Consider the following 13,304-nt stretch of genomic DNA (forward strand, 5'->3'; position numbering starts at 1 on the left):
AAACATAGTAAGGAAAATGCTGATGCTGACAATCTATAGGCTGCAAAATAAGATTATGAGACAAATAAAACATCTCTACAGTATTTTCATTTTGAGAACGGATATGCTTCAACCCATGATTCTAAATGTTTCATGCAAAGAAGACGAGTTGCAAGTAGCGTTGACAACCTGCCTGCAGTTGTGCGTGCCTTTGTAACTATATTTGGAATTATGTCAGCCACTTAAAACTGGTCGAAGTGTGTTTGATACAAACCACAGACTAACTTATTATAGTTTTTAAACGACAATACTAATTAAATAATAATAATAATAAATAATTAATTCTAAGTCTTAATTACCCCCCCCCTTACCTTATATGATCCCCTTATTGCTAAAATGTTCAGTGATCGCTTCTTTTTGTGGTACGTATGTTTCAAATCTTTCATCCTACGTTTATTTTGATGGTCGAGGCAGGAAGTAGTGTGTGAGTGGTCTCCCACGCTTGACGCTCGGAGGAGTCAGAGAGGGAGGCAGAGTTGAACAACGGCGAGGAAAGGGAGGTCGGCCGGCGGTACCGAGGGTCACAGGGATGTACAGTAAACACAGGCAGAAAAATGCCCAAATATCACCGGCAAAATGTGGACGTTTGCTCCTTTTTCTTTCTTTTCTGTTGCTGAACGGCATTGTGGCAGGAGCCAGCGGAGACACTGGAGAAGAAGGTAAAGAAAAGGAGCGAACATGCTGTACAACTTCTTTTAGTATGTACCAGTTGCGTGTTGAAACACTGAAGCTCAGTAGATACACAAGTATAAAGGCTTTAAAGAGTGTTGTTCAGTATGTCGAGTTTTAGGCTAAGTGGTAAATGCTTTTTACTGCTGATTGTACTCAAACTTTTCGTAAAGTAATTAGCTGTTATATGAAGAAGAGGGCTGTGTGAGCCAAATTCCATTTAAAAATCTGAGAATTTAATCCCGCGTTGCTTACAAGTCATAGGCGCAAAGCTAACATGATTTACAAGACCTTTGTTGAGTAGCCTAGATTCATTCTTCAGAATTCCATAGGCTTCGTCCCAAACATTAACACATAACTGCTGAATAACACCTCTACTTTTATTACCGCGTGTGATTATTTCAACATCTGTCCCCTCCTCAAATTGGTAGGTGGTTCTGGTTTGAGGGGGGAAATAAGGTGAAACGTTTCTAAAAGTTGACATTATTGAGTTTTGCTTTTCATGCCGAAATTAACGGAAGACGTTAGTGTTTCCAAGAACAAAGAGTCACATATTTTCTAATGGGTTTTACATATCTGTATGCAAGGTAGCATTAAACTAGGATTTTTCAAACGTGTTTCCAGCGAGCGTCTCTTGATCGAGGACACGTATCAAAGCGAGCAGCTCTGTTAACCACATCCTTTTAAAAACATTTTATAATTAAGTTTTTGCAGTTTTCTATAGCTGAAGATTAAAAGTTTCAAATGTATTTAGGGTTGGCGACTAATTGCCTGTAGTATACATGTTAAAAATATTTTTTTCCCTAGCAAACTAAAGAATCAACCCAGTTCTCTCTGTAAGTTGTCCATAAAAGGCAGAGTTCAGACAAATGCTGGAGAGTACTGCAGACCAGTACAGTAGACTAGCCCAGATTTCATCCAATTATGTCACAGAAAGTGTGTTATATGGACTTTGTAGGTGAAACCACGACACTGTAAATCCCTGATTGAACTTTATTCTTCGCTGTTAAGGACTTGTCGTGGCCTTGGGCCCTGGCTGTAGTCTGTATTTGAAATTGCAGGAAATGAACTCTGAAACTTTAATTGAATGTATTCAGCACCTCCCTTCTCTCAGCCTGCTGTGTGATAGTGGCTGGTATGAAGATGCATCCATCTGTCCAGTCATGTGGGTTGAGCTACCGCAGGGCAGAGTAAGACTCAAACAATAACCCCCATTCAAAAAGGATGTTTCAAGTTAATGTAGTTAACCACCCTTGTGTGTGTGTGTGTGTGTGTGTGTGTGTGTGTGTGTGTGTGTGTGTGTGTGTGTGGTTTTGTTTGACCTCTGTACAAACTTCATGACAGGGTTGAGTGTTCAGTGAGAGAACACGGATGTATTTACATTCAATTATCCGATAATGTGAACACTTGTTGTATTGTCTGATCCAAGGGAACACAACAGCTCTGCAATAAGTCCTGTCTTCGTGGAGTTTGTAACGTTTGGTGTTTAATTCTGGTCAATTGTGAGGCTTCAGTTAGCGGAAGTCTTGGACTGTGTTATACTGTTCCTAATATTATTTTGTCCACACGCTGTATGGACTGTAGAGAATTCTTGCTCCTGTTTATCGCTGATTTGATCCCCACACGTCAATGTTGTTGGTTTAATAACTTAATGTGAGTCAGTATAGCCAAAATAGAATATAAAATGTGAAATGTACAAATGACAGCTTTTAAAAACGGGTGATAATTGTAACACAGTAGTCAGTATCTAAAATGGAGCATGTTTGACAGTGTAGTCTTGCCTTACTTCACTGGAAGGTCAGATTTAGCTACAGAGCTGGGAGATATTTAGTAATGCATGGGCAGCTGAAACTGGTTATTGAAAATACTCTCTGCTCCCAAACATTGAACAGATATGGTCTACGCATATTGTGCTTTTCTCAAGTGCTGACACAGGTAGTCCATTAACTGATGCAAGTCAGTCATCAGAAAATAATCAACAGTTCTGACAGTCAGTGAAGAGTTGAAGTCATTTATTGCTCAGAAATGCAAAACATTCACCTGTTCCAGCATGATTTGCTGTTTTTCTCTGTTTTGAATCATTGTAATGGGATTTTTGGGTTTTGGACTGTTGATCAGACAAAACAAGACTTTTGAAGACCTTGCCTTGGGAAATTATGATGTGCATTTTCCTCTATTTCTCACATTTTATAACTGATTAATAGTAAAAAATAACTGGCATATTAAAGCTGGAGTGTGAGACTTTTACATATAAATGAACGTCCTTTACATTCAAGCCCTTGCCAAACAAATTCACACAATGCTGATTAAGCCTATCAGCGACAGGTAAATCTCTCTGTATTTCGCAGTATACTGGAGTTTTAAATCTGGTGTCTGCGGTGACATTCCCACACTGTGTACTGGTAGCGATGCCTTTTACATCAGCCAGCAAGTTTGCCAGAGCTGAAGAGGGGAGCAGTCCTAGCGGCTGAGATGGAGTAGACTATAGCAACTAAGAGTTTGGTGGAGCCTATGGTGGAAAAACTTAGTAAGTGTCCAAGAAAAGTTTCTGACGCGCCAGATAAAAAAGAAACTTGGCGTTCAGAGAAAAGATTACAGTCTAAAAAGACAGCGACTGATGGAGATTACAGTCAAAGATTATCACTGGGGTGGCTTTTCCTTGTTGGAGAGCACTGAATGAGAAGGGCCTGAGGGAATACACAAATTACTGCTTTTGGTTGGCATTTGTAAATTATTTGGTGTAGTCTATGTAGCTATTACTTTTACTCTACCTAAATAATGGATTATTGTCTTGGAACAGTGGACGTTTCTCTATATTTGACAGTGTTTGTGTAGTTGCTCTCACTTCCAGAAGGGGGAGACGGAAGTTCCACACTGCAGGTTTAATTAATAATGAAAATAATTGTAAGCTGCAGCTCCACATTCCCCTCCTCTTCAGCTCCAGAGAGACCCTTAGAGCCAGGAGAAGAAACAATGGCTAACCTCTCCTGGGACTCGAGCCAGACCCTTTACTGGCTTTTTGAGGCTGTTTCTGATATTTAGAGTAAAAATCAGATAACAATGTATCAATCAATATTATTTTTTTTATATAAAAGTATATCAAATACATTTTAATTGCAATTAACTGCAGAGAAAACGAGGGCTTTATTTGAAAAAGACCTATATTAGAAACAGGTCTTTATTTCAAATTTCCCATTATACATTATAATTATATTTTTTCATATTTTAAGAAGCCTCCCTGTTTCCCGATCTGCTCTTTAAGAATAAAATGCTGTTAATGCAGTTTCAACAATTCCTGCATGTTTATCTGTCATCTTGATAAATACATCGTCATTTACATTTGCACTGTGCTGATTCCATCAGTGCAATAACAGTCATGTCATACTGACCACATGTCTCTGATGTTTCTCTCTTTAAAAAAAAAAAAAAAATCAGTTTTCATTCACATTTTCCCAGTCTGTTCCACATTTTTTTGTTAAGCTTCTGTCAGTGATGCTTAGCACTTCCTGCTCCAGTGTCTCCATGGAAAACCTTACTTGTAAATTAACAGCAATCTTATCAGTGATTAAAAAAAAAAAAAAAAAAGTGTTTTCAAGTCATTTTGCATTTGCCAGGGAAAATACATTCGGTCCAGTTTTATAACCAGGAAATGTGTTTACAAATTAGCGTACAATGTGCACTTCAGACAGTTTTATAGTCAAGGAAACAACAGTGAATAATACCACATATCCCACACTTGTTTCCCAGTGCTGGAAACTGGCAGAAGGTCCAACAGAAGAGGATTGTGCCACTTGCCCTCTCTGCTCCCCAACCAGTCTGTCCTCCTCCTCCCCTATTGTTTTACCATATTATTTCATTTTTTGTCTCTCCAATACTTAGTGTCAGCACTTTCTTCTGCAGCATGGTGTCAATCAGTAATGCAGCAGTTAAATGGCCACAGATCATCATTTTCTAAATAGAACAGTGAGAATTGGCAGTTCCTCTGCTCCAACTTCCTTGCTCAAAAATACCCTCCAAAAAACAATACGGACATCAGAAAAGTGGTGATTTTTCCACTCAAACTGGGGGGTAATTTGTAGCAGTCAGCAGAACCCAATCGTCAACCATATCATTGCCATCTGCCATTAACAGTTCATTTCTCAACACAGACTCCAGTCGTCTGAAGACCTGAGAATAAACTGTCACAGTACAATTCAATATTATAAATAAACACATTACCATAAAGAAATCATAAAGAAATATCTGTCTCTTGAGCTGCTGAATGCTCCACTATGTTCACCAGTTAGTTTCTAACTGTGTCTGTCTGCTTTTTGCTGTTGAGCAGGTAGTGGACAGTGGCTTTGTCAGAGCTTTTTCACTAAAAACAAAGATTAAAATGCTCATTAGAGTTAAGGGAAACTGTACTTTTCACATAATACATGGTGATGTAAGCCATCGTTAATATAAAAGTATTGATTAGGGCAGCTTTAAATCTGGAACTGCCAAGTAAACAAGATTACAAATCCGACCACGCAGTTGATGCCAACTTTCAGCATTTTCCAGTTTCTGATACTCTGTACTAAAGACACTGTCCTGACTGCACCACAAGAGTATTGACATTCAATAACCAGTCAGAGTAATACAGTCTGTAGTAGAATGACATTAGTTTTATATTTGATATTCAGCTATTTGAATTTTCCAAGAAATCAAATTGTAACATCCAACTGTTTAAGACCAGCATTATAGCCAATTCTTAATTGTTTAAAACTATACATCTTAGCGTTTACTATATATATGGTTTTGTACAAACATACAATGTTAATAAACATATATCTGGAAAATGTAATTTGAATATATGCAAATATACACCGAGCAAGCTTGGTTGTAATGGGAAAGGTAGGCTTGATAGGCAAATATTTTCATTCAGCTCATCAGTGCTGAGTGTAGTATGCTAATCCATTAAAAATGTATTATTTCTGTATCATTTATCTTGTGCGCAGGTAGCTTTGTGTATGGTCCACTGAGCCTTTTTTATGAACAGCAGAGGATGTGATAGTTCAGGGTATCCCCAGATGAAAACATTTATATCTGCATTATGATATTTGACTTGACTCAACAGGATCACACATCTATTTGTGGTTCTTAACTATGGCACGCTGTAACTATTGAATTCTGCACAACTCTGGGGCTCTGATGCATGGTGATATATGTTGGTGAGTTTTTAGGACCTGTTATCTCGAGATTCTGGCTTAATTATCTCATTATGTTGTGAGAACAGATGGTGCCCATACTTTTTTTTTAGCCTGCTATCTGGAGCTAATAATAAAATTGCAGATACTTAAGTGATGAACGAAACAACTTTTTAACTTAAAAGGTATCTTTGGATCAAAAATAAAGACAAAAGAGAAGATTTCTTTTCTTGACAAAACTAGAATATTAAGTTGTGATCACTAAAAAACGGCTTATTTCAAAACCCCTATGTGTAGATATTTGAAAATGTGATTACAACATATTTCAAATAATGTGAGTGGCATAAGTTTGCTGAAACATGAAATAATCTTGTTTGAAAAGAGGTGCAGGCTATAGGTTTTCAGCTTATTCATCTGCGTGCATTGCTTTCTGCTGCAGTGTCATTTATGATACTTCAATTGGGAGATGTCAAAGTTGTATATTTTGACACATAGTGGCTCAAAAAAACAAGATAATTAAGTCAATTGATGTCTGTAGTCCATTTAAAACTGTGTTTCCCGCAGGTTGAGAATTTACTTGTGGTGGTTGGTGGTGCGCTGTGTGACCTATGTGTGTGCAGAGGCTGATGCAGTTTAGAAGGCGGGAGTGTAACCCAAATCATTTTCTATAGCTACAATTTTCAGGTGCCCTTTAAACATCTCACATGCAGACTATCGTTAGACTCTAGCTAGGTGGCTATGCACGGAGAAGCCTGTAGTCCCCACTCAGTTAATGCAGTGCATGGAACTCGGACAGATGTGTGGCTTAAAATAAGTTAGTCAGTTGAGACCAAGTGATTTTTATCTACCTGGGCGGCTCACCCAAGTAGCTTATGTATGGGAAAAGCTGTAAAATAATTCAGCCTCCTGCTGTATCTGTAGTTGTTCTAATGCAGGTAAAGTAATGGCCACCATAAATATATTACATAAATATAAGTGATGTCTGTATAATCTGTTCATCATAAAGCAACCAACAACTGATAGAACAATACTAAGTTCTGTGGAGCCATAAATTATTCTCAGGAGTTCGTGGAGACCAAACCAGAGCTGAAAGGAGAGTCAGTATTGGACCTACATTTATCAGGTAGACACAAACTTGACTCTAAATAAATGTTGATGTTGCTCTGTGTCTGGTGGATGTGTCAGTTGGCAACTGTTTGCTGACATGATTGTAACAGCTTTATCAGGGGATAATATGTTAGATGTTGTCCATAGAGCTTGTTCTGCTACCCTCAAGTGGCCAGAAATTTAACAGTGCAGCTTTGATAACCAATTTAAAGGAATCTTTATCAAAAATGCTTGTCTTGGTTTTTATAAAAAAGGTTTTTAAGCTAATATTAACCTAAAACTAAGATTGGTGTCAGGCTTAAAATGTTTATCAGTCAGGCTACAGCAGGGATTTATTCAGAATTGACATCATTGACGTCTGCGAATAAAAAAGTGAGATGTGTAAGTGGACTTTCTTATTGTTGACAATGTCTGCACAAAAAGGAAAGAAAAGAAAAAAACAAAGGCCAAACTTTTTACAGGAGAGACTTACCAGCAGTCCAGTCATGCAGATCCAGGGGTTCCAACTCTATTTTCTATATGTGTATAAGTCTGCACTGATAGCTGACAGAGGATTGACTCAAGGACTCTTAAAAAAATCAAAGCTCAGTTTTGTTCCCCTCTCAAAGGCTTTAGCTAATGCATTTTAAAATCTAGAACTTCCTGATATTATCAGGCAGATCTCTGTGACTCTCTTACAGAAACTGAACCCATACAAATTCCCACTTCTCCATTTCTTTTGACAGTACATTGCTTTTTTGTGCACATCGTGTTTTGGTCAAGCACATGCTTGACTACTCATGCCTTGCCCACCTTTTGAAATGTTTTACAGGAGTGTTTTTGCCGCAAGGTAAATATAGTTCATCTCAGTGGATAGCATGTTTGGGTGCAGTTTTCATGGTAGACGTATTTCATTCAAGTTCATTTTGAGTGGCCTTCTCAGTCAGTCTCAGATGCACCTGAAAGGATTTTAGATTGCTTTAAAACCAGTGACGTCCTGCACTTATACCATGGAACATTCAGATCAGGTGGCTCACTAATGGCTCTATTTGACGGTCTTGACGTCATTACATGAAGTCCTGACATCACAGCCAGACTTGTGATTTGATGTCATGATATCATAACCTTATGTTTTCACATCATAATTTGATGTCATGACCTGATGGTCTGACATGTGGTGGATTAAGAGAGCTACCTCATGATACTGACACCCTTTCCTGATGTCATCCATAGTCACAAGTTGGGTTAATGTGCAGGTTTGCACATCTGTATGATTGCTTACACTTGAACACAAAGGATTATAACCTCACCTAATGTTGCTTCCAGTGATCAACATGCTCTGCAACTTTCCTGATCCATCTCCTTGTCAGTTTTCTCACACTCTCGCAATCTCAGACTTGTCATCAAAAGGTTAAAAAGTCCCTCCAAACTCCTAATGCACTTTTGCGCTGCTAGAAATCAATTAAACTCTGTGCTCAGCAGTTTTCTGTAACATATCTGCCTGCAACATGGCCCATTTACCAGGCACAAAGCGCAGCCTGCCCAGGACCTGCTCTCCACATGCTTTTGCAATGCAAGGCCTGTTCTCTTTGCCCAGAGGAATCTGTATGGGATGATTTGAGAGCTCTTGAAAGCGTGGGCTGTTATTTCCAGAGGGAAAGCAGGGACTGGCTGTGCAGTCAACAGAACTGTTGTGGCTTGACCTCTAAACAGGCAAACCTTCATTAGTGACACGTTCCCCGAAAATGCCCAGTTCACCTTTTCACATTTCCTCGTTTTCCAGCTGCAGACACCAGGCCGGCGAGACGGAGAGGTTGTACCCTTGAAGAATATTTTTTTTGGAAATCTAACGAGATTTTTTGGTTGTTATGTGTAACACCCACAAAAATACTGTGCAATGTCCTTTTTGGTCTGCTGTGTGGGCTTCTTGTAGTCATTATTCATTTTCAAAGTGTTATGTTTGTGCTTTGTGGGTCTGTGGTGTTTAGGTGAGGGGCTGCCAGAGAGCACTGTGTTGCTGAGAGCTTCCTGTTACACTCTAATGCTATCAGTCTGTGTGCCAGGATGGAGTGTAATGTAGTTCTACAATAACATGTGAAGTTTGTAACCTTATGATGAGCTGAGAAAAGAGCCTTTCTTACACAACAGATAACTGAGCTGCCTCTACTTTGAGAGCAAGTGTCAGATGCTTTTTAAGTTATTACATGATGCATAGGAGGATATAAAAACCCTTCAGTTTTATAGCTCTATCTAGTAAACCTTTTATCTAAATTTTTTTGCAGTGAATGTCACATGTAATACAGCTCTTTTTTAAATCAAAAGAATAACCCAAAAATTTGTGATGTTGCCTTAGTACAAGTTGACATCATGTTCACTCCAACCTCGCCCATGCTTCCCTATTAAGATATATAAAAATATAACACATTGAACAGTGTGCGTAATTTCATTCCTCTTGATGCTCTTGATCCCCACGGAAAGTCCAGGTAGTATTTACTGTCTCTTGTGGTCATTCAGAACTCAGAGGTGTAGTTACATACATAACTCTTGTTTGGCGTTGTACTTTGAAAATAGATACAGCCCAGGATTTAAATGCATTTTTGAATATGTGAAGGTGGTGTGTTCAGTTGAAAACTGAGTGTTAAATTGCACTTTAAATGTCAGACAAGGCGTGTACCCTCTATCCTGGCTAACCAACCTGCTCTTTATCGAGACATGTACGTAAAGCTAGTAAGTGGACCTTGAATGAAGATTTTTTTCATCAAAACACAAAAGTAATATCAAGATTTTTATTTAATTTAAACTGCTCTTTGAGAAAGTCAGCCACTATGGGTATCTTTGTCAGAAGAAGTAGAAGTTTTTCTGCATACGCGCTGGGTTACCAACATTTAATGAAATAGACAGTTGTTTTGATAGCCACCTCATGTACATTTTAATAGAATTTTTTTGGTGGTGACAACAAAATCGAGCCGTGGTTCTTTTAAGCCACTTAGGTACATCCCTTACTTTTGCTTTGTGATCTTTAATTGGGTAAAATCCCTAATGATTCTTAAAAATAAAAAGGACCCTTAGCTCATATGCACATCAGACATAGCATCACCTCTGAGCAGAGTACATTCCCTGAAGCTTTAATGTTGTGGAAGTGATTCCTCCCTCTTGCAGATGTGAATGGTTTGATTATATCGCCTCCCTGAAGGAAAAGCACCAAGACGAGACACACACAACATCAGTGAGCTGCAGCTCAGCTCAGAAGAATTCTGTTTGCATCCAGTTCTGTGTCATCAAATGTGAGAGTCACAAAACCACTCTGTGTAGAGACAGACAATTGGCAGGTGTATTTTGGTGTAAATAGTTCTCAGTGAAAATGCTCAGTGAGATCCGTGGATTATGTCTTTCTCTGCGATTGGCTTTTCTAAAAGCAGTTTCAAACCAAAATCTCATACAGCTTCCTTGTATATGGGTGATTGAAGGGATCTCAAAAAGAGCTGCAATTAACCATTATTTTCATTATTGATTAATAAATTAATTTTTTTTTTCATATAATTGTTTACTCTTTAAAATTTCAGAAAATAGTGAAAATTGCTCACCACAGTTCCCCAGAACCCAAGATAAAATTTTGAAATTTTATGTTTTGTCTAACAACCAGGAATGAGGGAGAAGTTGCATCCTTGACAAATATTAAAGATATTCAGTTTCAGAACCAACAGGTGCCATGTTGGATCTGGTACCTGGTTGATAAATGACTCTGATTTTATCTCTCCTTCTTTTTTTATTAGCAAAGAGGAATGTAGAAAATATATTGGTAATTTCTTTTCGGCACTGACTGTTGCTTTTGCTGGTTAAAGTGACAAACATTAGCTAACTGATTTTAATTGTGTTAACATCAGTTAAAATAAAACTTATGGCTATTGTATGGTTAATGTGATGTTTGCAATCAGGTGTGTGTACTTGGTGTGTGAGGTAAAACAGACATCACTCTGTAACACCACTCTATGACCACAACTGTGGACTGTGTGTTTTTGTAGTTCAACAAGACATGGTTGATGGGTGAGTCTTGCCTAAAGAAATTATCCTGCTGATTGAGTCATTTTCCGGAGAAAATGGCTCAATCAGCATATGATTTCAAATCATATCAGTATTTGACGGTTACCAGCTCCAATATTTAGGGCAAGTAGCTTCTGAAATTAAAGCTGTGAAAGTAAGCAGGCTATACCTGTTATTTCGATGTGTCATATACATATTTAAACATTTCATTCTGCTGTTCATCTACATTTTAAGGTTGTAGCTTTGAACATTAATCAGACTGCTACTCAAAAAATGTAGTGTTTGTGCCATCTCAGCCAAAAAAAGCTAATTTGAGATCTTTGATTTTTAAACTTCAGTTACTCAGATTCGATAAGGAATTTGAAAGTATTTGATTAGCAGATTCAATACTGGTTCAGATGTGATGAAACACGTTAGAACCCCAACCCTGATCACTGGTGATAAAATGTCTATTGAATGACTTATCACTGACTTGACCAGTTGTTTCACATTCTTTTTATTTCAGATAAACGAGATACATAAAACCTTCCTGTTACTCACGAGCAGAGGATTTTTTCTGATGTCCTGCCAATATGACAACTTCCATGAAGAATCAGTAGACACATGGTTAGGATATTGCTATGACAAACAAGTGTGAACTACCTGTCATTATGAGGCAGGTCCCTTGTTTATTTCTAGAAGCCTTACATTCTTTGTAATTTTGTAAGATGATTATAAAACATTTTCCTGTGTTGAAGGTTTACAATAGAAAAACTCCACAAACCCTGAACATTTTTTGGGTTATTTTCCTCATTGACATAAAATTTAAGTGAAAACATAACAAACAGGAGAAACACAATTTTAAGGGAAAGACTTTTTGTTAAAGCACCAGGAAACAGCTTGTCTAAGGGTGTTCGTTTTAATGATAATGACAAGCAAAACCGACAGTTATTTAAATGTGAAAGTTACAGCTTTTCAGGTATTGCTGTAATAATTTTCGACGTATCATTGGATCTGGTTATTATTCTGTCTCACAAACGCATTGTAAAGGTGGCTCTCATTCTGCCAGGAGTGAGGGAAGGTGAACTGAGCCTCTAACAATCATCAATGTAGAGATAGGGAACCACTTTCCCCTTGGAGAGCACTCAGACTGATACATCACATCACTTCAGTCCTGTGGAAAAGCTAGGAAAAGAAGAGAGAGAGGGGAAGGAAACTCCTTCACCGAGCATCTCATTAAGACTGGGACAAGCTTAGGAATACTTGAGCTGAGAGAGAGAGAGTGATAAAGAGTGAGGTTAGGAGATGAAGTCTGTGGGGATTTAGGATATAGGAAATGTAAGAGTAAGCTGTTTATAGGGGGATTGGGCTGCACTCTCGTTTACTGCTACTTATATGGAGAGCAGTAGCAACTGCCTGCATCTGTCACACAGCCCTATGGGATTTTTTTAAACCTAGTGTCCTTTGATTTGGGCAAATAAGCTTTGCAGTTGTTGCTTTGCTGCATTCACACATCGATACAGCTAAATGTCCTGCTCTGATTAAACCCCTGTGTTCCTGTGTCCCCAATTCTTGTGTTCTGCAAAGGCATAAGCGCACTGCTAGTCCTGTTTGGGAATTTCTCAAGCAGGACTAGCAATGTCATTGTCAAGGGATTGCAAGTTCACATTTAAAGCTGAATATGTCAAACGTCACAGCTATTCGTAAACACCACCGGATAACTTTGTTCAGCGAATCAGCGTGCAATATTCAGGTCAGCTGATGAAACTTTTTTCCGAAACTAAGAGTCTGTGATGTTATCTCCTTCAGGACTGAAAAGAAGAGGAAAGCTGAAAATTAACGAAAAAAGCGTGTTATAGTGGTCAGGGAAAAGTTACCTTCATTGCTTGTAAACACAACTCAGAAAAAGTCTAAATAGGAGTTAACCAAGATAAATTGAGTGCTTTATTCTACAGTGGATAAAGTAAAACAGGATATAACTCTGTTTTCTTACATGGATATCATGTACTGAATGAGGCTGGAAAAATACCTGTCTGCATAGCGTAATTTATGAGCAGTTTTTTAAATATCAAATATTTTTAAATATCTATGAATATGTTGTGGGTAATTCTTTTTTAAATTTCACTTCAAATTATTTTCCTTATATTTCTATACATTGTTCTGGGCTTTCAGTCTGTTAAGAACAGCTCACAACTTAAGGTTTTCCGACTGCATCTGAACATTAACTTGAATCTTATAATCCTTCAGCATTGCCTTATTGCCTCTCCAACTGTGTCATCCTTCTCCCACTGCCCTGCCTACCTCCTTTTCTGTTTCACCATA

General features: G+C 38.1%; 1 protein-coding gene across 1 annotated transcript in view; it reads left to right on the top strand.

The window, feature by feature from the left end:
- Positions 1-512: 512 nt before the first annotated feature.
- Positions 513-13,304, top strand: part of adam19a (ADAM metallopeptidase domain 19a) — a 206,338-nt gene continuing 193,546 nt past the window's right edge. Inside the window, exon 1 of the mRNA XM_040140979.1 lies at positions 513-698. Coding sequence (XP_039996913.1) covers positions 569-698 — 130 coding nt within the window. The 5' untranslated portion in view covers positions 513-568. The remainder of the gene's footprint in view (positions 699-13,304) is intronic.

Source organism: Xiphias gladius, chromosome 12 (genome assembly GCF_016859285.1).
Source record: "Xiphias gladius isolate SHS-SW01 ecotype Sanya breed wild chromosome 12, ASM1685928v1, whole genome shotgun sequence".
Lineage (NCBI taxonomy): Eukaryota > Metazoa > Chordata > Actinopteri > Istiophoriformes > Xiphiidae > Xiphias > Xiphias gladius.